This window comes from Chrysemys picta, chromosome 7, assembly GCF_011386835.1.
Source record: "Chrysemys picta bellii isolate R12L10 chromosome 7, ASM1138683v2, whole genome shotgun sequence".
In the NCBI taxonomy this organism is placed as follows: Eukaryota; Metazoa; Chordata; order Testudines; family Emydidae; genus Chrysemys; species Chrysemys picta.
The window spans coordinates 28,715,054-28,741,167 of record NC_088797.1 but is presented as its reverse complement, the minus strand read 5'-3'; the positions used below and the strand labels follow the sequence as shown (position 1 = coordinate 28,741,167).

The following is a 26,114-nucleotide window of genomic DNA, read 5'->3' as shown; positions in this document are numbered from 1 at the left end:
GTCCCCTTAATTTATTAAAATTAGCCTTTTTGAAATTGTAAACCCTAGTCTCTGATTTATTTCTGCTAATCTTTCCATTTAGTTTAAATCGAATTAGCTCATGATCGCTCAAGCCAAGGTTGTCCCCTACAACCATTTCCTCAACGAGGTCCTCACTACTCACCAAAACCAAATCTAAAATGGCCTCCCCCCTCGTCGTTTCAGCTACTATTTGATGAAGGAATTCATCAGCTAGCACGTCTAGAAACATCTGAGCCCTATTATTGTTACTAGCATTTGTTCCCCAATCTATATCCGGGAAGTTAAAGTCTCCCATGACCAACTGCTACCCTGACTCAAATGCCATGCAAGTCCCTTTTGTTTCAAAGCAGCTTCATGGTACATGAGTCAGAGCAGAAATTGAACTTTCCCCCTTCATACCAACTCAGCTGAATGCATGCCAGGCTCAATCTGAATCAGAGAGGCACTGGTAGTGTGGGTGTAGAGATGCTGACTCTCCATGCAAATACCCCAGTCCTACATAGATGGCTCAGAATCTAAAGGATTTCATCACAGCATGTAGGACTTCTTCGGGGTGAGACAACCATGTTCCCTGCTCTGCCTGTGTGGACACAAAACTCTGCCTCCCTCCTCTCCAACCATATAATTTATTACAGACTCTGAGTTGAAGCCTGAGTGTCACACCTACTTCTGCACCTTGCATGAGTTCTTCCATAGGAGAGCATAATGCAGGAAGAAAAACAGGGGAGTTATAAACACCTGAACAATTATGGCACCTCAAGACTCAGGCAAATTTAAATGAATGCAAGTGCTAAAAGCACCACCAGGAACTGCTAGAACAAATATGCAAAACCAAATAAAAAATTAAGAGGCGAAAACACCAGCTGACTCCCCCCCCCCTTTTTTTTTTTTTGCTGCCCTCCTAGTTTTTTCTATCTACCATACAGACAACATACCACAGTGTATTAACAGCAATTACACTGGTCAAAGTGAGGTTACATCAACTGAAGTTTACATTTAAGTTAAGAGCCCATTCTGCACAGACTGGAATGCTCCCTGCAACCACAGCCCTTGACAATTATATGGTCACTAAGCAATTGCCACCCCTCCACTAGAGCTTTATGCAGACATTTGAAAATCCTGCATTTCGTGAAGAGTGGATTATATTGTCTGGTGGAAGCACCTAGGTTCTATGGGGTGGCTCTGCTTTCTTCCCCTCTATGCCAAAGCCGGCAGGAGAAACAGTTTAGACAGTGGTTCTAGTTTTCCTTGTCTAAGGCCAGGCCTCTCCCTGGATACTGCTGAACTGTCCCCCCCAGGGATTAATTTGATCCCTGGCTCAAAGACAATTATTTATGAGGAGAAATTATTTTGTTTTTTGCCTGTGGAATGTACCCAATAGCTTCAGAATTTGGATTTGGGTAAATTGTCAGAATATCTTAAAGGGATTCTAGTCAATTAATAGAGATAGTAGTGAGGTACTATCAGCTAGCACAACTGAGCCCTTCACCTGCTCTTCTCTCCCCTGTTGCTGGGTGTGAAAGGTCCACACAAACCACAGGAGGAAATGTCTCCACTCAGGCCCCAAGTATTCCAGGGCCACAGAATCCATTGTGCTTCAGCAACTCGATTTACTTCTTTTATTTTTAAATTATGGGCTGGATCTTGGGGTCCAAGAAGAGCATTAAGTGCAAATCTGGAGGGTACATATGCACACTTTAAGGTGGCCACAATGTGATACACTGCTCCTGGGACTGCCTTGCAAATGTCTGATTCTGCAGTCTCCTCTAATCTCGCCAATAGCCCCAATGGGTTCTGAGAAGCCCAGCCCCTTTTCTTTAAAGCAGTGGTTCTCAACCTTTTCAGATTACTGTACCCCTTTCAGGAGTCTGATTTGTCTTGCATACCCCCAAGTTTGACATCACTTAAAAACTACTTGCTTTTCACAATCAGACATAAACAAACAAAAGTGTCACAGCACACAAAAAAAATTACTTTGTTTCTCATTTTTACCATATGATTATAAAATAAATCAACTGGAATATAAATATTGTACTTACATTTCATTGTAGAGTATATAGAGCAGTATAAACAAGTCATTGTCAGTATGAAATTTTAGTTTATACAAGGGATCGGCAACGTTTGGCACGTGGTCCGTCAGGGTAAGCCCCCTGGTGGGCCGGGCCAGTTTGTTTACTTGCCACGTCCACAGGTTCGGCCGATCGCGGCTCCCGCTGGCCGTGGTTCGCCGCTCCAGGCCAATGAGGACTGCGGGAAGTGGCGTGGGATGAGGGATGTGCAGGCCACGGCTTTCCGCAGCCCCCATTGGCCTGGAGCGGCGAACCGCAGCCAGTGGGAGCCGCGATCGGCCGAACCTGCGGATGCGGCAGGTAAACAAACCGGCCCAGCCTGTCAGAGGGCTTACTCTGGCAGGCCGCGTGCCAAATGTTGCCGATCCCTGGTTTATACTGACTTTGCTAGTGCTTTCTATGTAGCCTGTTGTAAAATTAGGCAAATATCCAGGTGAGTTGATGGAAGACCTCTGCTACCCCAAGGTGTCTGTGTACCCCAGGTTGAGAATCACTATGTCAGCTGCAAGAAAGGGGCTAGCGGAGCCATTGTAGTGGCTTCTAAATGCCACCTATATTCTATACGCATGGCTAGCTAAGTCAGCTTTATTCTGGAAAACTGGCACAAGGCAGCCCTAATGCACTGTGGTGTGGTAATCCTCCATTTTTTAATGGCAGTCATGGGACCTCAGTCATTTATTTTAAATCTAAGCCCATGTGCTTAGATTTAAAATGTGCAATGTGCAAATGAAGTTTTAAAATCATAAGAGGTTGAGCATCATAGAATCATAGGACTGGGAGGGACCTCAAGAGGTCATCTAGTCCAGTCCCCTGCACTATGTATTATCTAGACCATCCCTGCAGGGCCGGCTCCAGGCACCAGCGAAGGAAGCAGGTGCCTGGGACGGCCAATAGAAAGGGGTGGCAGTGCATCTGTTGTCGGGGCGGCACATCCGGATCAGCGGCGGCACTTCGGCGGCAGGTCCTTCACTCGCTGTCTTCCTCTTTGGCAGCACTTCGGCAGCAGCTCGATTGGGTTCTTTTTTTTTTTTTCCGCCGCTTGGGGCGGCAAAAAAGCTGGAGCCAGCACTGCATCCCTGACAGGTGTTTGTCCAACCTGCTCTTAAAAATCCCCAATGATGGAGATTCCACAACTTCCCTAGGCTATTTATTCCAGTGCTTAACCACCCTGACAGTTAGGAAGTTTTTCCTAATGTCCAACCTAAACCGCCCTTGCTGCAATTTAAGCCCATTGCTTCTTGTCCTATCCTCAGAGGTGAAAAATCAATTTTTCTCCCTCTTCCTTGTAACAACCTTTTATGTACTTGAAAACTGTTATCATGGCCCCTCTCAGTCTTCTCTTCTCCAGACTAAACAAACCCAATTTTTTCAATCTTCCCCCATAGGTCATGTTTTCTAGACCTTTAATCATTTTTGTTGCTCTTCTCTGGACTTTTGCCAATTTGTCCAATTTCTCAATTTGAGAAACCTGATTTAAACTCCTTGGAGCAGAGACCTTCTATCTTGTGCAAACCTATTATCAACATTCTAATAATGCATAAAAAATAAAATAAAAAGGAGTTCACACATGCAGGAGAAAGATTATTGATATATTTTCAAGCAATAGAAATTGGGATTTGTTCTGCATTTCTAACTTGCAAGACATTACATCAAAGAAGCAGCAACTACCATGAGAGAAATTCAAAACATTCATGTTGGTGTATGCAAAGATTTTTTTTTAAAAACGCATTATCTTGCTATTAGAAGGATTTATCTCTCTGTCCCTTAATCCTTGCCTAAAAAGTTCAGAAACGAGGCCAGCAGCACAACGAGATTGTGGATTTAGGTTACAGCACCATCTTGGCACTGCCCCAATTATTTTAATAGACTAATTACAACACACTTTCATCACTTACTGTGCGTGGAGGCTTCTGTGTTTTGAACAGAATACTCGTTAAATTACAGAGACAGAGAGAAAAAGTATCCCTTTTTTATGACAGGTTATGGACCAGATCCTGTAAAACCTTTATTCATCTGAGTAGCCGTATTGAAATCAATGGAACTACTTGAGTGAGCAAAAGTTTGGTGCATTGAACCCCATATTTGTGCATTTCCTGTTCATCAAAACAATTCTGCAACAAACTACATTTTGAATACATCCTTCCAAGCTTTCTACCCGCTGTGTTATATTACAGTAGTGTCCTGAGACTCTGATCAGGATTAGCGCCCCATTGCGCCAGGCGCTGTATCATGTGGAGGGATAGCAAAGTACTGCAATTCCATGCCTCCACGAAGGAAAGACAATCAGCAGACCAGGGAAAGATAGTATTTAATTTTGAAATAATAGTTTCCTGTCACCGCAGTTAAACAATTACATTTTCCTCAATGTGACAGGGTGGCTTGCCGTTGGGCTGGAAAGCCTGGGGCCAAGCCGACCCTGAGAACAGAATGAGCCCCATCTGAGGAGAATCAGACAATCTCCTACAAAGAATAGAAGATGGCTGCAGTGAGACTACAGTGAATGAGAGAGGCTCCTGCAGAGAAGACGGAATTGCTTCAGCTAGTAAGGGCTGGGAGTAGTCCGCTAAGGCAGGAGGATAGACTTTTGTGTTTAGTTTTGAACTTTAAGCTATTAAAAACAAAACAAACCCCACCTAGACTCTAAGCAGGGCTGTGACTGGAAGAGAGACTCTGTGGATTTTGTTTAACGAACCCTGAAGAAGAGGAAAACGGAGGCACGGCCCTGCAGAGTCAGCCCTGCTTGCATAGGGGTGCTGTGAGGCGGCCACTCACCAGATTGCACAACTGCTCTTCCTCTACCAACATTAACCTAATTGATTTTTAATCCAGCCCTAGCTTCATTCAGTCATGGAACTGCTGTAAGGAGATTGTAAACATGGAACTAGTGACGGAAGTCAGCCCCATTCTGGATATCACCACTGTACTGGGCTCAGGACCGGCTCTAGGCACCAGCAAAGCAGCATGTGCTTGGGGCGGCACAATTCCGGGGCGGCATTCCGGCCACCCCCCCTTTTTTGTTTTTTCTTTTTTGCTTGGGCGGCATTCCGGCCACCCCCCCCTTTTTTTTTACTTGGGGCGGCAAAAAACCTAGAGCTAGCCCTGACTGGGCTATGAACACAGATGTAGAAGATGGCTCTTAGACTAGCTGCTATTTCAGTGACTGAGAAGAAGTTTAAACAAAGACCAATAATTTTCTTATTTATAGGAAATGGAAGCATTTATAAAGGAGCTGGAGAGGAGAATCAGGAATTGTTGTTAGTAGTTCGAAGCAACAGAGATGTAAACAAAGCCTAATCATTACATGTTGACTCATACACAGTGCATACTCAGCACACTTCAGATGTGCCCTGAAACTTTTCCCCCCTCTATCTAAATCCTGAAAGGTCACAGGAACATACTGGATGCACGTCAAGTTTACGTTTCGAGCTGGCACCTGGCCTCAGAAAAAGAACAAAAAGGAAGAGAAGTATGTTTCCAACATGTAATCAAGACTTATATCAGAGAGAAATGTGCTATCATCAGTTATTTGCTGCCACTAGATCCTCAGCTATGGAACAAAATACATAATTCAATATTATAAATGCTTCAAGAAGCAAGGGATGGTAACAAAGCAATATGCTCCTCATTTTTAGCCTTCAGGCAGAACATCATTTCCATTATAACCTTTCATAAAATGACACATATCTCTTCTTCTTACAAAACAGGCAATTATATTTTTGACAATAGCTGCTGAATGACTAGGTCATTACAGTAACTACTGGTGTTTGAAAACGGGGATGATATATTCTGTTCATGGAGGCAACAAGGCACAGTCAGCCCTCGACCAGACTCTGCAAACAATACAGGCCGCTAGATTGTCCTCTTCCATAAGCCTGCAGGAAAAGGGTCACAGTGGGGGAAGGGGAGAATTCCAAAGTTCCCCTCCCAAATGTCTCACCCAAATTGTTCTATTAGGGGAGCATCAAGGTAGACTAGTATCAAGCAGGTACACTGAGCTGCATATGTTATCCATAGAAAAAAAAATACAGCTATCTCCCTTATTCTCCACACCATAATAACATTAATAATAAACAGATACCAATTCTACAGGTTGTAATGGTGGCCACTGTACGTAAGGATTTTCCAGAACACTTGTTGCAAGTCTCCTCCAATTATTACTCTAAAAAGGTGGTTGGTACTTTTCATAATCCTGTTAGAGTGAAATTGACAGAGTTGGAATTTGAAGGCACATGGTAGGTACAGGGCAATGCAAGCACCCCACCAATGTGCCTTAGGACTAAGCTGGAGGAACCCTCGTTAGGGATGAAAGGTTAGTTTTCTCTGCTCAGAGTTCCAAAAAAGGCCTGCTTCTTATTTTCCTTTCTTTTCTTAAATAGACGTGCCCACAGAGAACTGGTCTAAAATTATCAAATCACATCTGTCACTGAACAGCTGGCAGGTGATAATGATTTTTGGTCTCTACTGATCTGTGCTGGATTCAAAGTGATGACTTAGACGTGAAAGGGTCTATATTGCACTGCCAGTCCCCTGAGTCATGCAGTGCCTAGTGCTCATGGAAAGTTTCTAGTGCTAATACACTATATAGGCAAGTGCCTGCACTCAGAAAAATGTTCTATAGCAAACTTAGTAACTCATTTTTACTTTAAACAACAGTTAACATATTAAATTAATCTGGGAAAGCACAAAAAATTACAAAGCATTTGATCACTAAATATGGTGTCAATTGTCTCACGCTTGTTATCAGTTCTCTAACCTTCACATGAAGGTCACAACAAATATTTTCCTCTATAACGTAACCAGGAAGTGTTTGTACTGTATATACTGAGGTAGAATCTTGATGCATAGAGGACTCCGATTAGATATAAATGACACAGATGTTTTTGGAAGGGCTGGATAGATATTGGGTATATTATACTGGTGATATATATTATTTTCATTAAAATGTTAAAAGATCACAGTATTGTGCTCTCAGTATGCTAAGCTATGAAATTTAACACGTAGCAGCAACAGACTTGCTGGTGTCTTCTGTCCGTATACATTACAGTAACGATTACGTAAATGAGCAAAGACACAGAAACCAAAGCCCGGTCCCTCAGAATTGTATGTAGACCCCAATACTGAATACACCTATTCATATGCCTAAACGTAAGCACATACCTAGCCTATTGACTTCAGTGGAGCAATGCACATGCTTAGGTTTAAACATGTGTCTAGGTATCTGCAGAATTGGAGCCTTAGAATGCATTGCTCTATGTAACCTTGTGAACCTAATGGGCTGTATACAGGCACAGGGATCCATGATAGCATGTTTGATTGCAGGGTTTCATTGTGTTGTACTGTTCAGAATTGGAACAAGATTTTGGAAATGGATTTTAGGACTGAATAAAGCTTTTCCAAATAGTATTCAATAGCTCCTTTCCAAATATTTTGAGTGCTACAGTACTACTACTTACAAACTCCACATAAATATTGGCTCTATATATCAAAAATTCATGACTCAATGGGTAAAGCATGACTCACATCATAATTAGTCCCATCTTTACAGCTTCAGCACTTATGGTGGCCTGGCTGTTTTGAAAATGCAGCTGCTAAGAGCTTCAAAGTTGTTATGATATCAGATCAGAAGTGAATAGCTCTAGTAAATGAATGAAAACCTTCTACTGACCCGTGAAATTAAAATATCAGACTTGTAAACCAAGTAACTCTGCTGTGCACAAATTGATGGCAATTACTCTCACCATAATTATCTTGAAGTTAAAAATCTCTCATTATGCAGAGCCGTTAAGAAACCAGCCCTGCTGCTGTTTTAAATGCAAAACTTCTGTCTTCACTACTAGGGATTACTCATGTGGAAGAGCTGCAGGATTAGGTCCTAAATTAACTTTAGGATTAAAAAAGTAAAACAAAATAAAAAAATCCAGGAGCCCAGTGTCTTAAATTATTTTTTCTTCTCGACATTTTTCATAGCTCCAAGTACACTGATCAAGCTGAAAGTCATCAGCACTTTGAAATTTGATTCTCCATATCACAGTCATATTAGATGTATCATCCAAGGCTAAATGCTAAATAAGAAAGCAGGAATTAAATGCCTCCTGCCTGGAACTCCCATTGCCTTCAATGGGAGATTCATTCATGGTGAACCTACAGGATTAGGCCCACAGCCAACTATGGAGGAAAGATGATATTTCATACGTACACACATCAGCCACCTCAGGCTATTTAAATAGATGCTTTTTGTGTTTGTTTAGAAACAAACAAATCATTACTCCCAAATTCAAGCCCTGAGCCAGCAGTTCATATTCACCTGGTAGTAATTGTAATAGATCTGATTATTATATTCTGCATTTATAAAGGGCCCTTTGCTGTGGCAGCTAGAGCACTTCTCCATAGCAGTTAAAAGCAGGCCCGCCTGGGTAGACACAGCAGTTAAGTTACTGCAATGTTTGCCAGGAAGAAAGAAAATGAAAAACTAAACAAAAATCTCAAACTCAAATCAGTCTATCTTGCCCCATAGCTCTTGAAACCAGCCAGCTAGTTCATTTTATTCATGCTCTGCATTTGCATTAGAGATGGTTGTGAACTTGAGAACCACTGTGTGGGGACGTCAGGGACCGTCTTTTTGTTCTGTGTTTGCACAGCACCTAACGCAATCGGCCTTTGTCCATGACCGGGGCTCCTAATTTGAGCTCAGGACTTGCATGATGTTACTCCCCGATGTGAACTATTGACACGCCAAAGGGTATATTATTGACTGGAGTTAAGGTTTATGGCAGAAAATTATTGCCCTGCAAATTAACAGCACAACTGGGTTTTCACCGTAGTGCTACGTACATAGACACAGCTCTAGGTTACCACACGATGTGCTGTGTGACCATTAGCATGGTGCGGAGGCCAGTGAAGTCTCCTGTCTGTCAGGCTGCAGACAGTCCTGGATTCCATTAAAATCGGCCTGGTTTGCCAGTCATTACATCGCTGGGATACACAAGCTGAATGTTGTCGAAGGGAAGCTCTCATCCCCACAGTACATTTTTAAGGGCTATTTGAAGAAAAAAACAGACTGAGTTTTGGACTGTAGAAATGCAAAGGGGGTTTCCTCTTGAGGGGGAGAATTTCTGCTTCCAAAAGTCAACGCTGTGCTTACAAGCCAAGTTTTCCAGACAAGTATTGATCAGGACACAGCATTGCCCAGACACAGCGGGAGCTATTTCCAAATGACTGGCTTGCCCTTCCTTGCTGAGGCCTGACAAACTCATTGCAGAGAATGCTCCTAAATGCCCCCAGCCACTGCTCCAACTTCTACTCCCAGCGCTGTGCACTCCCTGCAGCCAGTCACTCACCCATAACCACTGGATGCGCTCTGCACACTCTCTCCAGCCACCCCAGCTCTCCGCACCCCCTGCAGCCAGTCACCCACAGCCACCAGACGTGGTCTGTGCGCCCTCTCCAGCCACCCCCAGCTTGCGCCCCCTGCAGCCAGAGTCACCCATACCCACCGGACGCGTTCTGTGCGCCCTCTCCAGCCACCTCAGCTCTCCGCACCCCCTGCAGCCAGAGTCACCCATAGCCACTGGACGTGCTCTGTGCGCCCTCTCCAGCCACCCCCAGCTCTCCGCACCCCTGCAGCCAGAGTCACCCATAGCCACTGGACGTGCTCTGTGCGCCCTCTCCAGCCACCCCCAGCTCTCCGCACCCCTGCAGCCAGTCACCCATAGCCACCAGATGTGCTCTGTGCGCCCTCTCCAGCCACCCCCAGCTCTCCGCACCCCCTGCAGCCAGAGTCACCCATAGCCACTGGATGCGTTCTGTGCGCCCTCTCCAGCCACCCCCAGCTCTCCGCACCCCTGCAGCCAGAGTCACCCATAGCCACTGGACGTGCTCTGTGCGCCCTCTCCAGCCACCCCCAGCTCTCCGCACCCCCTGCAGCCAGAGTCACCCATACCCACCAGATGTGCTCTGTGCGCCCTCTCCAGCCACCCCCAGCTCTCCGCACCCCTGCAGCCAGTCACCCATAGCCACCAGATGTGCTCTGTGCGCCCTCTCCAGCCACCCCCAGCTCTCCGCACCCCCTGCAGCCAGAGTCACCCATAGCCACTGGACGTGCTCTGTGCGCCCTCTCCAGCCACCCCCAGCTTGCGCCCCCTGTAGCCAGAGTCACCCATAGCCACTGGATGCGTTCTGTGCGCCCTCTCCGGCCACCCCCAGCTCTGCACACCCCTGCAGCCAGAGTCACCCACAGCCACCGGACGCGCTCTGTGCGCCCTCTCCAGCCACCCGCAGCGCTCCTTCCAGCCGGAGCTGCCGCTGCCTGGGAGACGCGCTTCGAGCGCAGCCAGAGCGCCTGCCCCCTCCCCAGCAGCTGCCCGTTTGGAAGTGAAGAGCGCTCACTGACCTGGCATGATGGCGGCAGCTTGGGGATCCCGGCCGGGGCAGTGCGTGGAGACTTCCTTGTTTGCAGCCGCAGCTGCCAGTCCCTCCCCTCCGTACGCTCACAGGCCCGTCCTCCTCCGACTGGCAGGCGGCGGCTGCAGGGAGCCCCAGCTGCTGGGGCTCCGGTTACAGCCTGATGCCTCCCTTCACCAGTCTCTCCAACATCATCCACCCGCCCAGCTGCACGTCAAAAGAAGCCGCCGCCCGCCCAGCTCTCAGCAGTGAAGGTGGCCCAAGGGCTCCTTCTCCTTGCTCCCTCCCCGGGACTGGCAGATGTCAGCTGCAAGCTGCATGCCAGGTGGTGATGGGGACCTGTTAACTCCTGGAACAAGGCACCGACGCTAATGACCCAGAAAGAATCAAGATCAAATGAGCACTGGTGTTCTGAGCCTTGGCCCCCAGTCCCAGCTACAGGGGCTCAGCAGCACCCCTGTGTCCCGGAACTGGCCTCCTTTAGACATTCCTTTTCTTGGTACTTAATCCCGTCTGTAGTAGGAAAATGGAACAGGAGGAGCAAGGCAAGGGGATGGTTATTCAGTACAAAGCAAGCACGTTCCAGACAGCAAGGGAAGTCACCTCTTCAGTGCCCAAGTAGGGGAGAGAGCGTGTGCGTGAAAAGGGGCCACTGGCAGGGTATTCAGAGGTCACATATGCAAGAGAGCAATGCCCTCGGTTGGTGGGCAGTGAAAGCAGTCTTTCATGCACACTAGGTATTTACTAGAAATGGGCTCAAGGCATAACATTCCATCCAGCTTTCCAAAGCCTCCAACTGGATGGATTTTCTATTTAGTTTGTGCACAACACTAGCAGGTAATAGCTGTAGGGGCTCAGAGCTGCCCTGCGATGGGAGGGTGTGTGAAGTGGGACCAGTCACACCAAATAGCACTTACTTACTTACTTGAGCAGTCCTGCTGAAGTCCAGGGGACTACTGGCTTGATTAAATGCTACCAGTGTAAATAGAGATTACAGAGTAAGATCTCAGATCAGATGACCCAGCAAAGTGCATGGAGCACCATGTGCCGTGTATCCCTGTGCCCTAGCAAGATCCCTGTGACAGAGAAACAGCTCCCTATTTCTCACCAGTCAGGACAGGATTTGGTGATGTGCTAGTGTGACCCAGGGACCTCTTAGGGTATGTCTAAACAGCAATTAAAGCCCCCGCAAATGGCCCAGGTTAGCTGACTCAGCTCAGGCTTGTTGAGCTCAGGCTGTGGGGCTGTAAAATTCAGTGTAGACGTCTGGACTCAAGCTGGAGCCTGAGCTCTGAGATCCTGCAAGGGGGACAGGCTCCTAGAGTCTGGTCTCGAGGCTCCAGCCTGAGCCCAAACATCTACACTGCAATTTTTAGCCCCATGTGGCCAAGTCAGCTGACTCAGGCCAGCTGTGGCCATGCCGTGGGTCTTTTATTCCAATGTAGACATACCCGTAGTGCCAACAGGCACTTCATGTATGGATAATATGAAGGAGTTATGTATCTACACTGAAACTTATGTTCTTAAGGTCTGTGAGTTGTGGTCAGTCACCAGAAGTAGATAAACAAGTTTCTTTCAGGCAGAAGGTGTTCATCTATTGGTCGGTCTACATATAAACCGAGTACTGTACACTTCACAATAAATGCCTATTTACAATCTGAGCAAAATGATTGCAAACTCTCTAGGGGAGACTCCAGACAGGAAAACACAAGCAGCAGCGGTTATCCTGTTTGCAAGTGAAGACAATGGATTTGTGGATTATTACTGAAGGGACAGAGACAAACGCTGTATCTTTCCACAGAGGAGGCAAGAAGACAGAGTGACGCGTCCTATGAACAGAAGTTCACAGCCAAGCCTGGCTGTAGTATGCTGGAAGGATTTGGGGTGAGCTTTTGTTCTACATGACATGACAATGGCTTGGTAGTTAAGATTAGGCTGTAGTGCAGCATTTTTCAAAGTTCGGGTCGCGACCCAGTAATGGGTAGCAGCATGTAAGGCACTTGGTCGCTCTGGCAGGGCCGGCTCTAGGTTTTTTTGCCACCCCAAGCAAAAAAATATATATATATATCCGGAATGCCCCCCCTGAAATTGTGCCACCCCAAGCACGTGCTTGGTTTGCTGGTGCCTAAAGCCGGCCCCGCACCAGCTCTTCTTCAACTGGGTCCCCAGAAAAAAAGTTTGAAAACCACTTCTCTAGTGTGCATGTTCTGATTTTAATTGTTTATGTTACTCTTTGTTTCCAATATTTCTGCTTGCTATTACTTGAATCTCTGCTTTGTTAAATAAACTTACGCTTGCTTTCTCTAGAAACACAGCTCCACTTCAGATGCAGCATTTTGATATGTTCTATGGTGTAAGCAGGGGCGGCTCTATGTTTTTTGCCGCCCCAGGCACGGCAGTCAGGTGGCCTTCGGAGGCACTCCGGTGCACGGTGCATGCTGGTCACGCGGATTTGGCGGCGTTTCTGTGGGTGATCTGCCGGTCCCGCGCCTTCAGCGTACCTGCCACCGAATTGCCGCCGAAGCCGCGGGACTGGCAGACCTCCCGCAGGTGTGCCGCCAAAGACTGCCTGACTGCCGCCCTCATGGCGACCGGCAGGCCACCCCCCCGTAGCTTGCCGCCCCAGGCATGCGCTTGCTGCGCTGGTGCCTGGAGCCGCCCCTGCCAGTAAGGGGTGGTTTATTGTTCCTCTGGGAATTCTGGGAGTGTCCAGTGGATCAGTGGCTGGGCACACCAGGGAGACACTCGAAGGACTCGGAGGTTAGAGTGTGGCTGTTGTTAACCTGTAAAGAGACAGTGAGGCCTGCGGAGGCCTGGAAGGCAGGGCTTAGGTTGTGGGCAATGAAAATGATTAGGGGTATGGAACAGCTTCCATATGAAGAGAGATTAAAAAGACTGGGACTGTTCATCTTAGAAAAGAGATGATTAAGAGACGATAGAGATTTATAACATCATGAATGGTGTGCAGAAAGTGAATAGGACATGTTATGTACCATTTCATATAACACAAGAATTAGGGGGTCAGCCGATGAAATTAATAGGCAGCAGGTTTAAAATAAACATAAGTAAGTACTTCTTCTCACAACACACTGTGAACCTGTTGAATTCACTGCCCTGGGATGTTGTGAAGGCCAAAAGTATAACTGGGTTCAAGAAAGAACCTCATGCTCCTGCCATAAACCTCTGACTGCCAGAAGCTGGGACTGGATGACAGGGGATGGATCACTTGAAATTGCCCTGTTCCGTTCATTCCCTCTGAAGCACCTGGCATCAGCCACTGTCAGAGACAGGACACTGGACTAGATAGACCATTGGTCTGGCCTAATATGGCCATTTTTATGTTCTTACGAGTCAGAGACCTCAGTGGTGGCAGCAGGAGTTCTAGTTAAGGTCTGACCTCTGGGAGGTAGACAAAGAGTTTATTAAACAGACCAACGTAAATGGTGGAGTGTGCCAGGGATGGAGAGACACTGGAGCACATATTTCTCTAGTCAGGAGAGATGTGCTTAAGGAGGCTGATATAATCCCAGGGGAGGAAGTAAAATTCCTAGCCTTGGGGCAGTTTAAAACCATAGTGCTTTTAGCCCGCATTGAGTTAGAGTGGGAAGGTTTAAGGGGTACTTTGAATATGGAGGTCTTAAGAATTTACCAGCTGATATGTTGGTTGGAAATGACATCGTATCACTGCCCAAAGCTGTTAGCATTGTGACTCGTAGCAAAAAGAAGTGTGTCTCTGAGTTCCCAGAGGTAACCTCTGAGGAGGGAGAGGCAGTAAGGGGATGGGGGAAGAAACCTCTGTGCTCTTATCAGCAGAAAGTAGCAATGTGGTTGTAGGGCAGGGAGAGGTGGAGTCATTCCCTTTACTTGAGGCAGCCCTCAGTGCAAGTAAAAGCCAAAGGGAGTGTGCTGCAGAGCAAAGTGCAGATCCATCTTTGGAAAGCATAAAAGGGCCCACACACGGCAACACCCCAGAGAGCTAGCTCAAGGGGAGTTTCTTTACAGAGCAGGAAAGATGTACAGACCTACATCTGTAAAGAATCTCCCCTTGAGGAAGACCCAGTGGACAAAAACAGAAGTCGGGGGATCCCTACAAAGAATTGATTCTAGTAAATCAGCATTTTAAAAATCAAATGTTTTTACAGTTTTTTCTGCTTGTTTACCTTTTGCATTTCACTCAGCATGGCCAATGAAACTGTACAAGGGCTTAAAAGGTTCCCTCTTTTGTCTTTGGTTACTATAATAATCACCTCACCCTGCGAGCAGGGTGGAGGATTAAATGGATTCTGCTGACTCACTGAGGCAGATGATTTATTCACAGAAAGTCACCTAGACCACTGGTTTTCAACCTGTGGTTCATGGATCCCTGGGAGTCCGCAGACTATGTCTAAGGCAGGGGTTCTCACAACAAAAATTTTGGTGGCCTCAGAGTGTGGCCACCAACTCTTGCTGGTGGCCGATCTGACAATTTTTCCTAAAATACTGAATTAACTTTAGGAAAAACAAAAAAATATGTACATATACAGGTCCAAATCAGTTTAATTTATTTATGTAGGATTTTTTGCAGACCCAATAATAAAAATAACGTACAGTTGTCTGTATTCTTTACTGGATCTAAACAGAATAGAGACACAGATCAGGTTCTTCGCATGTTCTTGTCTTTTGTTGTTGTTTTTTTTTTGGGGGGGGGTTATGACTTGCTAGCTAGTAAGTCTGCTTCTGTGAAAAGTGATATTTGTATGTTTGCTAATATCACCTTTCACATCAGCAGACTTGATAGCTAGAAGGCAGTGAAAAGTGACATTAACAAACATACAAATACCACTTTTCACAACAGACTTACTCAGCCCTGGTAAGCCGGAGGACAAATTAAGCCCTGGATGGGGAGGTGGGTAGGGAGGCAGTTGGGGGACCAGGGGAGGCAGCAGAATCTAGGGGCGAAGGGGTGGCGAGGCTGGGGCTGGGGCCAGAGCCCGAAGCCCTGCAGCCATAGGATAGAGCCTACTGCCGTGTGGCCAGAAGAGCCCACCACCCCAGAGCTGAAGCCAGAAGCCTGAACCCCACCATCCCTGGGAAGGTGGGGAACACACACTGCCTGCCTGCTCCTCTGGCGTTTGTGGCTCCCCTGCTTCCTCCCCTCCTCCCCCCACAATCAGCACCCAGAGGCTGTGGCCGCAAGAAAAGCCCCTGGTGGCCGCCTGGGGCCATGGTGGCCGCATTTGAGAAATGCTGGTCTAAGGGGTCCATGAAAGTTGGTCATTACTATGGAACAGTGGTTTTCAACCTATGGTCTGGGGAATGTGGGGGTCCATAGATTAGATTTCCATAGGGGTCTCTCACCTCCATTTGAATTTTTTTAGGAGTCCGCAAATGAAAAAAGGTTGGAAACCATTGACCTAGACCAAATTCAGGATCTAAGGCACCAGATCTGCAAACATGGAAGGCCAGATTTTTGAAAGCACTGAGCACCCGGCAGATCCCATTGTGACACTGATGGGCAGATTTTCAAAAGAGCTCATATTCAACATGCTCAGCTCTTTTGAACCTCTGTCCCTTTCACACATGAATTGCCCCAATGAAGTTGGTCATTCATATAAGCTTAAACAGATAGCTAGCCTACCTGGAAATCTGTTAATTGACAGGACAACGATTTTGCAACCTATTTCTGGCAACACAGTATCAATCTTTTTTGTTTTGAACTTCAGTAGCACTTGTCTTTACTCCAAGAGTCTTGCATGACATTATAATGTCTATGCAGTATTAACTCAGTTTAACACATACAGATTTCTTGATCTATAGGTATAAAGGTTAACATATTCTGCTAGTATATTACATCAGCAGAAGCAAAAGGGAATTTCTATGGAAGTTAATCTACAATTGTTATCATTTGTGTACTGTACTGCTGACATGGAAAGAGGATATCAATACTGCTGTTTCACTTTAAGGAATACTGAGATTTATTTTGTTGCTAGCCACAACCAAGGCCATCCTGCACTGGAAGCAGATTTGCTTATGAATTTTTAAGTTTTGAAACACAAAACAAAGATCCATTTCCTTGGTGTGTGCATATGGCAGATACAAAACATTCATTGTCTTCACAAGTGATGGGGAGAACTGGCGTTGGTTTTAGCTAGGAGGAGAATAAGCTAGAAATAGCTAGAATAAGCTGTTATACAAGACTTGGTATTAGTTGTCATGACCTTGTTCCTGTAGTCTATGAAATCAATGACAGTTTTGGTCTCAGTGAGGATGGCAAGATTCTAGTATTTATTATGGATACCTATGTGCTGATAGCTTTCTTGAGTCCTCCCCCCAACTCACTCACCTAGTCCCCACCCCCTGCTGTACAATTTGTGATGTCACAATCCATCATTTTACTCTGATGTCACAATCTCACCATTCGAAGAAGAAAGGAAGTACAAATACTGAATTAGCTAATATATATGTTACCCCCCCATTGGATGGAACCCCAGCCCTCCTCAAATGCATGTTATAAAATAGCCTTACTATGACTACAGCTACAGGTGTTTCTTCTTTACTTCCAATAGTTGTGGCCTGGGCTTTAGGAGCAAGGAGATCTGAATTCCACCCATGCTTACAAACCTGAACTCCTGTCTGGCTGTGGAGCCATTCATTACATCATAATATGCTGTATTTCTGATATCAGTGTTCTACCGGTCTGTGAATTTTTTGGGGTACTAGCCAGTATTGCATAATGTTTCAAAGCAGCACTGACCATGGTCAGGAAAGTAAATTTTATGACTTGCTGCTCCATCAGAGAGAATGGGCAAGCCTTTGGAGGCAGAAATTTGAATAGATCAGGAGGCTTGACACATAAAAGGTTAACTTACAAAGTAATTAATTATTTAGGTAGGATTTTCTATCTGCACCAGATACAGTTCTGATGCCCCTTTTCCATTCTCATTATTGTACCAAAAGGTCAAATATTTAAACTGATACATAATAAATACATTTTAACTTGCTTGCAGTTTGAATTGGGAATATAAATTTAGGATTTAATTGCCAATTTTGAAGCAACTCATTAATTATACAATTTGTAACAATGATTTACTTATCCATATATAATTTAAGTGTCCCACAAACAATTTTTGCATTTTTCTAATTTGCACATGCAGTTTCTGTTTTCAGGCACAATTTATCTTAATTGGACAATTAGAAAAACGGATTCATTTATTTATGCTTAACTAGGAAAGGCAAACCAAAGTTGACAGCTAGATTTTCGAACCTAAGAAAAAAGAATAAACTTCCCTCAGCTGAAGAAAGAGCTTCAAATGAAGCTTCTAATTAAATATGGATCTATTAGCTTTATGAGGCAGAAAGCATGAAGAGATCGGTGTCATTTAAAAACTCCCTGTAGCACAAAATTCCCTGAACATTCAGTTACTCAGCCAGGTGCAAACAAGAGGCTGACACCCTTGCAGACTAGCTTTGTCAGAGTAAGAAAGCTGAGCCTCAAGTCTGCATGCTGCGATCAATAAAGAACTAGATACATTATTTATTACAATGGATTTCTAATAACTGCACAATCTAGGTAAAGGAAATTATTTCATTAAATTAAAGCATTTTGGAAGAGGTATATTTCTAAGATGTTATACCAAGGTGAAGGAAGACGTTTTCTAATTATGACTTGCATCAAAAAGACAAAAGGAAATATTTATACTCAAGAAGAACACAGATCTTCCAACCATCATAAAGGGGTTAAAACCATGGCAATGAGTCAGCTACTGTACCCCACACACTTCAGTCCAGCACCTTGTCAATGTGTGACCATTCTATGCAGATCTGAAGGAACACCCTCTGAGTTACATAAGAGATATTGTCCCCCTAGCACAGGGGTAGGCAACCTATGGCACGCGTGCCGAAGGAAGCATGCAAGCTGATTTTCAGTGGCACTCACACTGCCCGGGTTCTGGCCACTGGTCCGGGGGGCTCTGCATTTTAATTTAATTTTAAATGAAGCTTCTTAAACATTTTAAAAACCTTATTTACTTTACATACAACAATAGTTTAGTTATATATTATAGACATATAGAAAGAGACCTTCTAAAAACGTTAAAATGTATTACTGGCATGTGAAACCTTAAATTAAAGTGAATAAATGAAGACTCGGCACACCACTGCTGAAAGGTTGCCGACCCCTGCCTAGCATCTCGCTGTGCTCTGAGCTCTGTTTGTCAAACACTCTACTGTCTTTCCAGATAATGGTTTAATAACATCCAGCTCCAGAATGGACTGGCTTGCTTACATCCCATGCCTCCAAGAGATACTGTAAGAAGACAGCCTTCAGTAGGTGTAAAGAGACTTTTAGCATGGATTAACACTATTTTCAAGACAGAAATCCTACACTATCTGAAGGGTGAAAGGCAAATGGATCACTTGACTCCAAACGATTTTGCTATCAGATAAAAATAGACATAATAAAACATGCACTCACATACTCTTAGAGATTCTGACCTGACAGCTGTCTTGGGACCTGACATTTATGCATGCCCATTGAGAGAGACCTGGCGAGGAATCACTTTGGTATTTTTCCTTTGAACTTCTAGCCATATTTATCTCCCTGCCCCCATCCTCTCTCTGGAGAAATTAAAGGTTGATTGACTGTATTTTGTATGGCCATCCCAACGGATTGATTTAAGGACACCTCACCCTCTTTGTACGTACATGGTTATATGGCCATCAGGAACTGACTGCAAACTCTACCACCAGCAGGCCTCCCTTTTGCTGTTGGGAGTGTAAAGCTCTTTGGGCCTGATCCAAAACCTATTGTAGTAAGTGGATGGAATCCCATTGAGCACAATGGCTTTGGAACAGGCCCATGGCTGTGTCCAGTGTTTATGATATTTGCACTCCAAGGTGCAGTTTTAACACTCAGTGATCCACAGCAGAATGCAGCATTGACTTGCTCAAGAGCGCTTCACACCCACTGGAGTCTAAACTGCTCATATGAGTTACGAAGGAGTCTTTTGATTATGGATAGCTCAGAGCGGCAATGTTTGTAGATGGCAACAACATTCCTCACTGTTTGGGATGTTTAGATCTGAAGATACAGTTGAGACCCATCTTTACTTTTTAACTTCTGGATCATTTAACCAAAGATACTGGGGGAAGATTCTGTGCTGCACGGAAGAGCCCCTATATGGGAGGACAGGATTTCTAGAGTCTGCAGAGGGAGTATGCATCTCCAGTGTGCTACAGAACCCAGGTCCCACTATGCTGCCATACAGAGGCTGGGTGGGGCTTGTGGTTTTGTCATTCTGTGAATCCACCAGTTTCCCCCCTTTATGGTGTGGAGTGCAGGCACCATAAAGTCTGTTCACAGGCCGAGAATGGAGAACTAGCTGCAGAATGGCTCTGCTGCCACTCCGTGGTCTTGTGGAGGAAGAATTACTTCCCATCACCCCCACCCAGCTCCTAGAGCAGAGGTAGTCAATTATTTTTGTCAAGGTCCACATTTCTTGGTTAAAGGTATAGTCAAGGTCCAGCCTCCAGAGAAAATAATAATAAATAGTAATAATAAATAATAATAAAAACAACAATAATGATAATAAGTAAATGAAAAGGTTTGGGGGTCCGTTCAGAAGTGTCTGGTGGTCTGGATTTGGCCCCCAGTCCATCTATTGACTACCCGTATCCTAGAGAGATCCCCAGTGCACAGTTCAACTGCTTATGTTGTGTGCTGGAGGCAAGATTTGAGCAAAGGGAGATAGATTGGGCCCTGAATCAAGAGCTGACTTCAGGATCACTTTAATTCCCTGATTCTTGTTTCCAGTGCTCTAGCTCCCACCTTGTTTTTATCTCTCAGCTTAAAGTTTAATATCCTTCTGGCATGACATACCCTTCAGAAAGACGGAAGAGTTCCAATCCAGTGTAGATACCATTTCAGCATCTGAATGGGTATGACTTTTGTAAGTCTAATCACAATTATGTTATTTACTGGTAAAGAGAACTCTTCTGGGGACCCAATCTGGATTGGCCAATCAGAATGAGTCATACAGTGGACACAAAAACACTCAGGTATGGACAACCAAACATATGCATCGTGTTAAGACAATGAAAAGTATGCCCAGGTGCCACAGACAACCAAACATATGCATAGGCATAACTATGATGTGGCACGTACGGGACAGGAGCATCGCAATGGAAAACCCACCCAGAGCCAGATCCGTGATAGTCTAAGAGCCTAACTGGATATGGTGTGTTCATTTTCAATATTAATATAAGTATCCGTCTGTAAGCTTAATACCACTTAAAAACCATTACAGCCTAGGAGTAGAATAATGCTCATTTAAAAACTGCTATGGCTAAGAGCTGCAATTTCCAGCTCCCTTGCTCCCTGCCGATGGCACACATGCTATGTCAGTGGAGGCCAATTATTTTCCTAAGCGGAGATTCATCTTTGATTTTTATCTCCTAATTCAGCAAACAGTATAAATGACCTGCCAAACCAATGTGTTTTATTTTCCACAGTAACAATTTAAAGGACAAGCATTCCTACTTCCTGATTAGCTAATCTCAATGGAGAGCACTGATTTTTTCCCTCTGCTAAGCAGAAATACTTGTTTTATTTAATTTTTTTATTTCTTAATTGTTGCCATTGTCACCTCGAATCAGAATGAGAAAATACATGGTACTATCAGTTATGCATTAACCCACAGTAAGATTTCTTTTTTTCCCAGCTGGATAGGGCAGTGCAGGAAGTGCGTCTAATGAAATCTCTGTCTGTGTTAAGAAAATAAAATGAGCGCTGACAATTTTTCAAGGATCAGATTACCCACTAAACTCCGTCCCAGCAACAAGTGTTAGTTGACGATTTGCAAAACAGAATCCAAAAAGGAAAAATCTCAGCGTTCATCAAACTACCAGCCACTCCTCTGCCCAATCCCTCACCCCTCCTCGCTCTGTTCTTCATGATCTGTTGTTTTGCTTCATCTGACTTTGAAAGTCAAACCATTTATTCTGCTGAAAACATTCCATATAAAAGTGTTGGTCACTTACACGTCTTGTAGGGCATTGTCCATGGGTTTCACGGCTTTCCTGTTATGTCTGAAATATGTAAAACTGAGAAAAAGTTGTCTCCCTGCTTCGATGAACAGAGAGGTCACTGACTAGTAAATAAAGTGAAAGTAAAGTCACTGAGAGCCACGTAAGGCTTTTTGCGACCAGCAGAGGCCTCCCTTGTGTGCTTAGAAGAGAAGAAAATGCCAGTAAGGGAAACTACTGCGAGGGGAGAAATGTTCAAATGTGGGCCAGATCCCACTCTCATTAACACCAATGGGAGCTTTGCCACTGATTTTAATGGGTGAACGAGGGGGCTCGGAACTGAAGAAATCCAGGTTTTACAGAAAATCGCAGGATTCTTGACCGTTATGACTAGGTAGATGGGTTTGTATGTGGAATAGATTAAGGGCTCATCATCATTAGCCCTTATGGTTTATTTATTAGCTGGAGGGAGGTCAGCCAAAGTAAATCCCTGAATCTAAACACCTCCGGATTTTGCGGGGAGTTCTGTGCCAGATGCAAACTTTGGGACTTGACCCTTTCTCTGTTACAGATCAAACTAAATTTCTAGATGTGAATGCCTCAAACTTCGGGGATGCTTGAATCTGGACCTGAACACTGAACCACTCAGGCTCACATCCATGTGTTGTTACACACATCCAGGAATCAAAATACCCCGATTCTGCTCAATGGCAACATTGTCCCTTGACATTCCATTCCCTACACTAAAACAAAATGATGATAGGACATCAACAATGGAAAACTGGAGCATGTCCTGTTTTGAGTGTACTGGGAAATTCAACATGTGTAAGCCTTAGGGGTAAGTCATCAATCAGCTGGATAGATGCTATAACAAGCATTACCATGTTTGTTCAGTTGCGAATATATGGAATAAGGAACTCCCAGAGGCATAAATGTACATGCATATGTTCAGAGTTTAAAAATACACTTGCCACAATGTCTCAGCCCATGTCAAATTCTAACAATGCACGATCACGCAAAATGAACTAATTGACAGTGCTGATTCAGAGAAATCCCCACATCAAAAAACAAACAACCCTCCTCTCACCCCACAAGCCTCAAATCTCCACCCCTAACATGTGTAAATAAATTAGACTTGCTGAAAGCCCCAAAAGGTCACAAACTCAGACTCCACCAGAGTGGAGGGAAAAAATCCCACATTTGAAGGCTTTTCTTTCCCAGACTCCTTGTATGGAAATATTTGGACTGTTAGCTTGAGTGCCTCAGCTGATCTCCACAGTCAGGGAAGGATGAAGGGGAGATGCAGCCAGAATGCCACCCACAAAAGACTTTTAAATTAAACCCAGGACGTGGAAATGGATTGGAAGCCACTGCAGATTCCGGAGTATTGAGGCAAAGTGCGTTCTGTGGGAAACACTAAGCAAGGTCCCAATCCTGCAAACACTTCCATACATCCTCAACCTTAATGAGCAGTCCCTATTACACATGTGCTTAAGTCTTTGCAGGATCAGGACTTCAGTGGACAGCTACATTCTGTAGTAGATGTACTTTCAGAGCCTGATTGTGCACTGTTTCACAAATTTTATGCTGGTGCAATTCCATAGTTATATTACCATAAACTGGTGTAAGGCAGTGGAGAATCAGGTTTCTGGAATGGTTTCCAAGCAGGCAGCAGTGTGGGAATTGCATGGATAGGTTCCCACCAGTTCAGATACACACATACCAGTTAGCAAACGACCTTAGAAATGACCAAAGGCAGTGAAATAATGACACAACAACAGCTTCTGTAAATCATCTCTCTCCATAACAAGGCTCTATTAAAACATACAAAACCAACCTCTTCATGTGAGTACAATGAGAAGCAAATGAAGCTATTTGCATAACAAAGGGAACTAGGATTTGGCCAAAATAGTTTGCATAAAACCATTGAAGTTGTGTAGGGATAATCCAGGCAGAATCTGACCCTAAAGATAGAAGATGCAATTCTGCCGCATAGTAAAAAAACTATATTGCACCTAGAGCTTTTAATACCACACACCCACCCACACACACACCTCAACCCCAACCCACCAGTCCTTGGTTTTTTGCTTCCCTCTCCTTCCTGGAATCTTTGAACCTACTCCCCTTTCTGGAGCTTGCTGCTTCCCTCTGGGGCCAACAACTTTCCTCCCTCCCCGAGACCATCCCCCCATCTCCACAGCCTGGGACCTTGCTGCTTCCTCTCTCTGTCATTCTGGAGCCTTCTGCTTTCATTCCCACCCCTAGTGTCTCTTCCCTCCAACCTTCCCTTATCACCTCTAGATCCTTTCCCTGGTCCTGCTTCTTCCCTGTCTGAGTTTCTCTTTCCTGGTCACTGCATTGGGGCGGAAGGGTAGCCCGATTGCAGATCAGAATAAAAACACATTAATTTATCTCCAAAAGATTTCTAAACGTGTTTTTAAAAGGAGGAAAGAAGATAATACATTAAAAAAGACTTTGAAACATTAAATTTTAAAAAAGAAACTTTTCAGAGAGACCTGACTTTTTTCCTTGTCAATCACTGTCTCTTGGGTCTCACCTGTGGAGTAACTTGCTTGCAGCAGTCCTCTGGTCCATCTGTTCTCTTTTGGGTACTTTTGTGCCTTGCAATACTCAGTCAGATGGGTAGCTGAGACCAAGGCGAGATGAAACGGGCTATTGCAGAGACAATGTAGTAGATTCTCTGGGTCTTTGCTTATCTGGGATTTCCTGTTCTTATCTCCCCAGGATATGAAGAGGCTCAGAATTCCTCTAACACCTCATACCTGTAAAATAAACTGAGAACAATGGTGAGACTTGCATTGTCCTTTAAACACAGTTTTCAGTGAGCACCCCATTAAGATGAATGAGGGAAGTTCAGATCTCTCTTACAACTATTACCACAGACCCGCTATCTCCTGCAGATTCTCACCATAACATTGGGTTGTGCTCTGTTCACATTCAGAAGAGTTTCTTTGTAATCATTAGGGCTAGAAACTATATATATATATTGGGGAGAAAAGCCCTCTTGTTAATATTAGTTAAGGTAGCTCTCATCAATAAACAAAACCATAAAAAATTAGGAAATACAAAATGAAGGATTAAAATGCTGCAAAGTCAAACACACACAAGTTAAGAAAATCCAGAATTAATGTTGCCCATGCAATGCAACTTTAATTTGGTCTTCTTGCATATTAATTATGATACAGTCTTTAATTACACATAGAAGTGACTACCTGTGAAAAGTTTGGTGCAAGTGACTTGCTGAGCAACACATAGGAACTTGGTGGCAGAGGCAGTCTCCAGGGTGGTGGTAGTTAAAAGCTGTATCATAGTGCATACGAACAGGAGGGCTGAATTAAGGTTTCATGGGCAATGTTCATTCTTGCATATCCTAATTTGGGAGTGTCTGATAGCAGCTTTTTAACCCTTAAATACACAAGGTGTCTTGTGTATTTCTTAATTTTTTATGGTTTAGTTTATTGCAGAGGGAAACCTTAACTAATATCAAATACAAATTTTTGTTTGAGAATTTCCTTTTCTTAATAGAAAGAAAAGATGTGCATGTTATAGCGTTACTTTCTATAACACAGTTATTTAAATTGCAGCAGTATTGTTAATAGAATGTCAACATATGTAAACAGGTCAGCATGAATTGAATATCTCCCTGGATTTTAAGGGAAAGTTTTAATGTCATGAAAAGTTTAAAAAATGTATTTGAAATATACAGATTTCAGTGTTGGGAAACAATAGATAATTTAGAAGTTGCAGTAAAACTCATGTTTTTTTTAATTCTGTAACAGAAAACTGAGTAGGGGTTTATCTATAATTTCCCACTTTTGAAAAAAGGTACATATCCAGAAAACCATAGCCCCCAGTTTGTTAAGAAGCAACAATCTACTTGAAATGGAGCTGGGATTTTCATGTAGCCCTTTGAGAGGAACATAACAAACAATTACCTTTGAAAACAAAGAGTGTAACTTACCCCAGTACAAATCCAAAGGATCACTTTGGAGTTTATACAACGGCGTGTGCTTTCATTACAGCTCCTCCTGGACCTAGGACTTCTCTTTGTAATGTTATGGTAATTTGAGGCAAACTAGTCATCCAAGCAGTGACACTGGAACAATTTGTATTGGGGGGGGGGGGTGCTGAGAGCCACTGAACCAAACTGTAAACCCTGTATATAACCCTGTTATTACAAACGTGTGCTGCACGTCAATGTAAAAAGAAAAGTTGTGCAAGCTGTTTACATCTGATTGTAACAGAAGCAGCTCATTCTGCTTCCCGCAAATCATTGATGCCTGAGACGTTCCAGAAGCAAAATCACTCAAGAGTCATGCAAAAATGAAAAGTCTTGTGCACAGAAGCATTCTCTCCTCTCCCTGTTCAGATATTCAGTGTTTTCTGTAAATGCACAGGTGCTCTGATCTCTCCCTGCCTTCCCAGGCCTGTCTTCTCTTACTTAAATTTCAGCTATGCCTTGTATGTTTCCACATTCTTGGTTTTGCAGCCCTTTCTCTTTTCTGTGTCCTGCAAAGGCCTCTCTCGCTCTCAGATACATCATGTCCCAAATAAATGTTTAATTATCGCACTGCATAACAGGGAGCATTCTTCATTGTTTCA

At 44.2% G+C, this 26,114-nt stretch overlaps 1 protein-coding gene across 9 annotated transcripts in view; it reads right to left on the bottom strand.

Moving 5' to 3' along the window:
• The window catches only part of CARD19 (caspase recruitment domain family member 19), a 49,773-nt gene extending 28,114 nt beyond the window's left edge, over window positions 1-21,659 (bottom strand). For 3 of the 9 annotated variants that reach the window (XM_065551016.1, XM_042849778.2, XM_065551015.1), the window contains exon 1: window positions 21,399-21,536. In XM_065551016.1, coding sequence (XP_065407088.1) covers window positions 21,399-21,420 — 22 coding nt within the window. In that variant the 5' untranslated portion in view covers window positions 21,421-21,536. Of the gene's footprint in view, window positions 1-10,479; window positions 10,924-21,398 lie in introns of those variants that run through there. The other 6 variants (XM_005305434.4, XM_065551012.1, XM_042849777.2 and 3 more) reach the window with 5 other exon arrangements.
• Window positions 21,660-26,114: the final 4,455 nt, after the last annotated feature.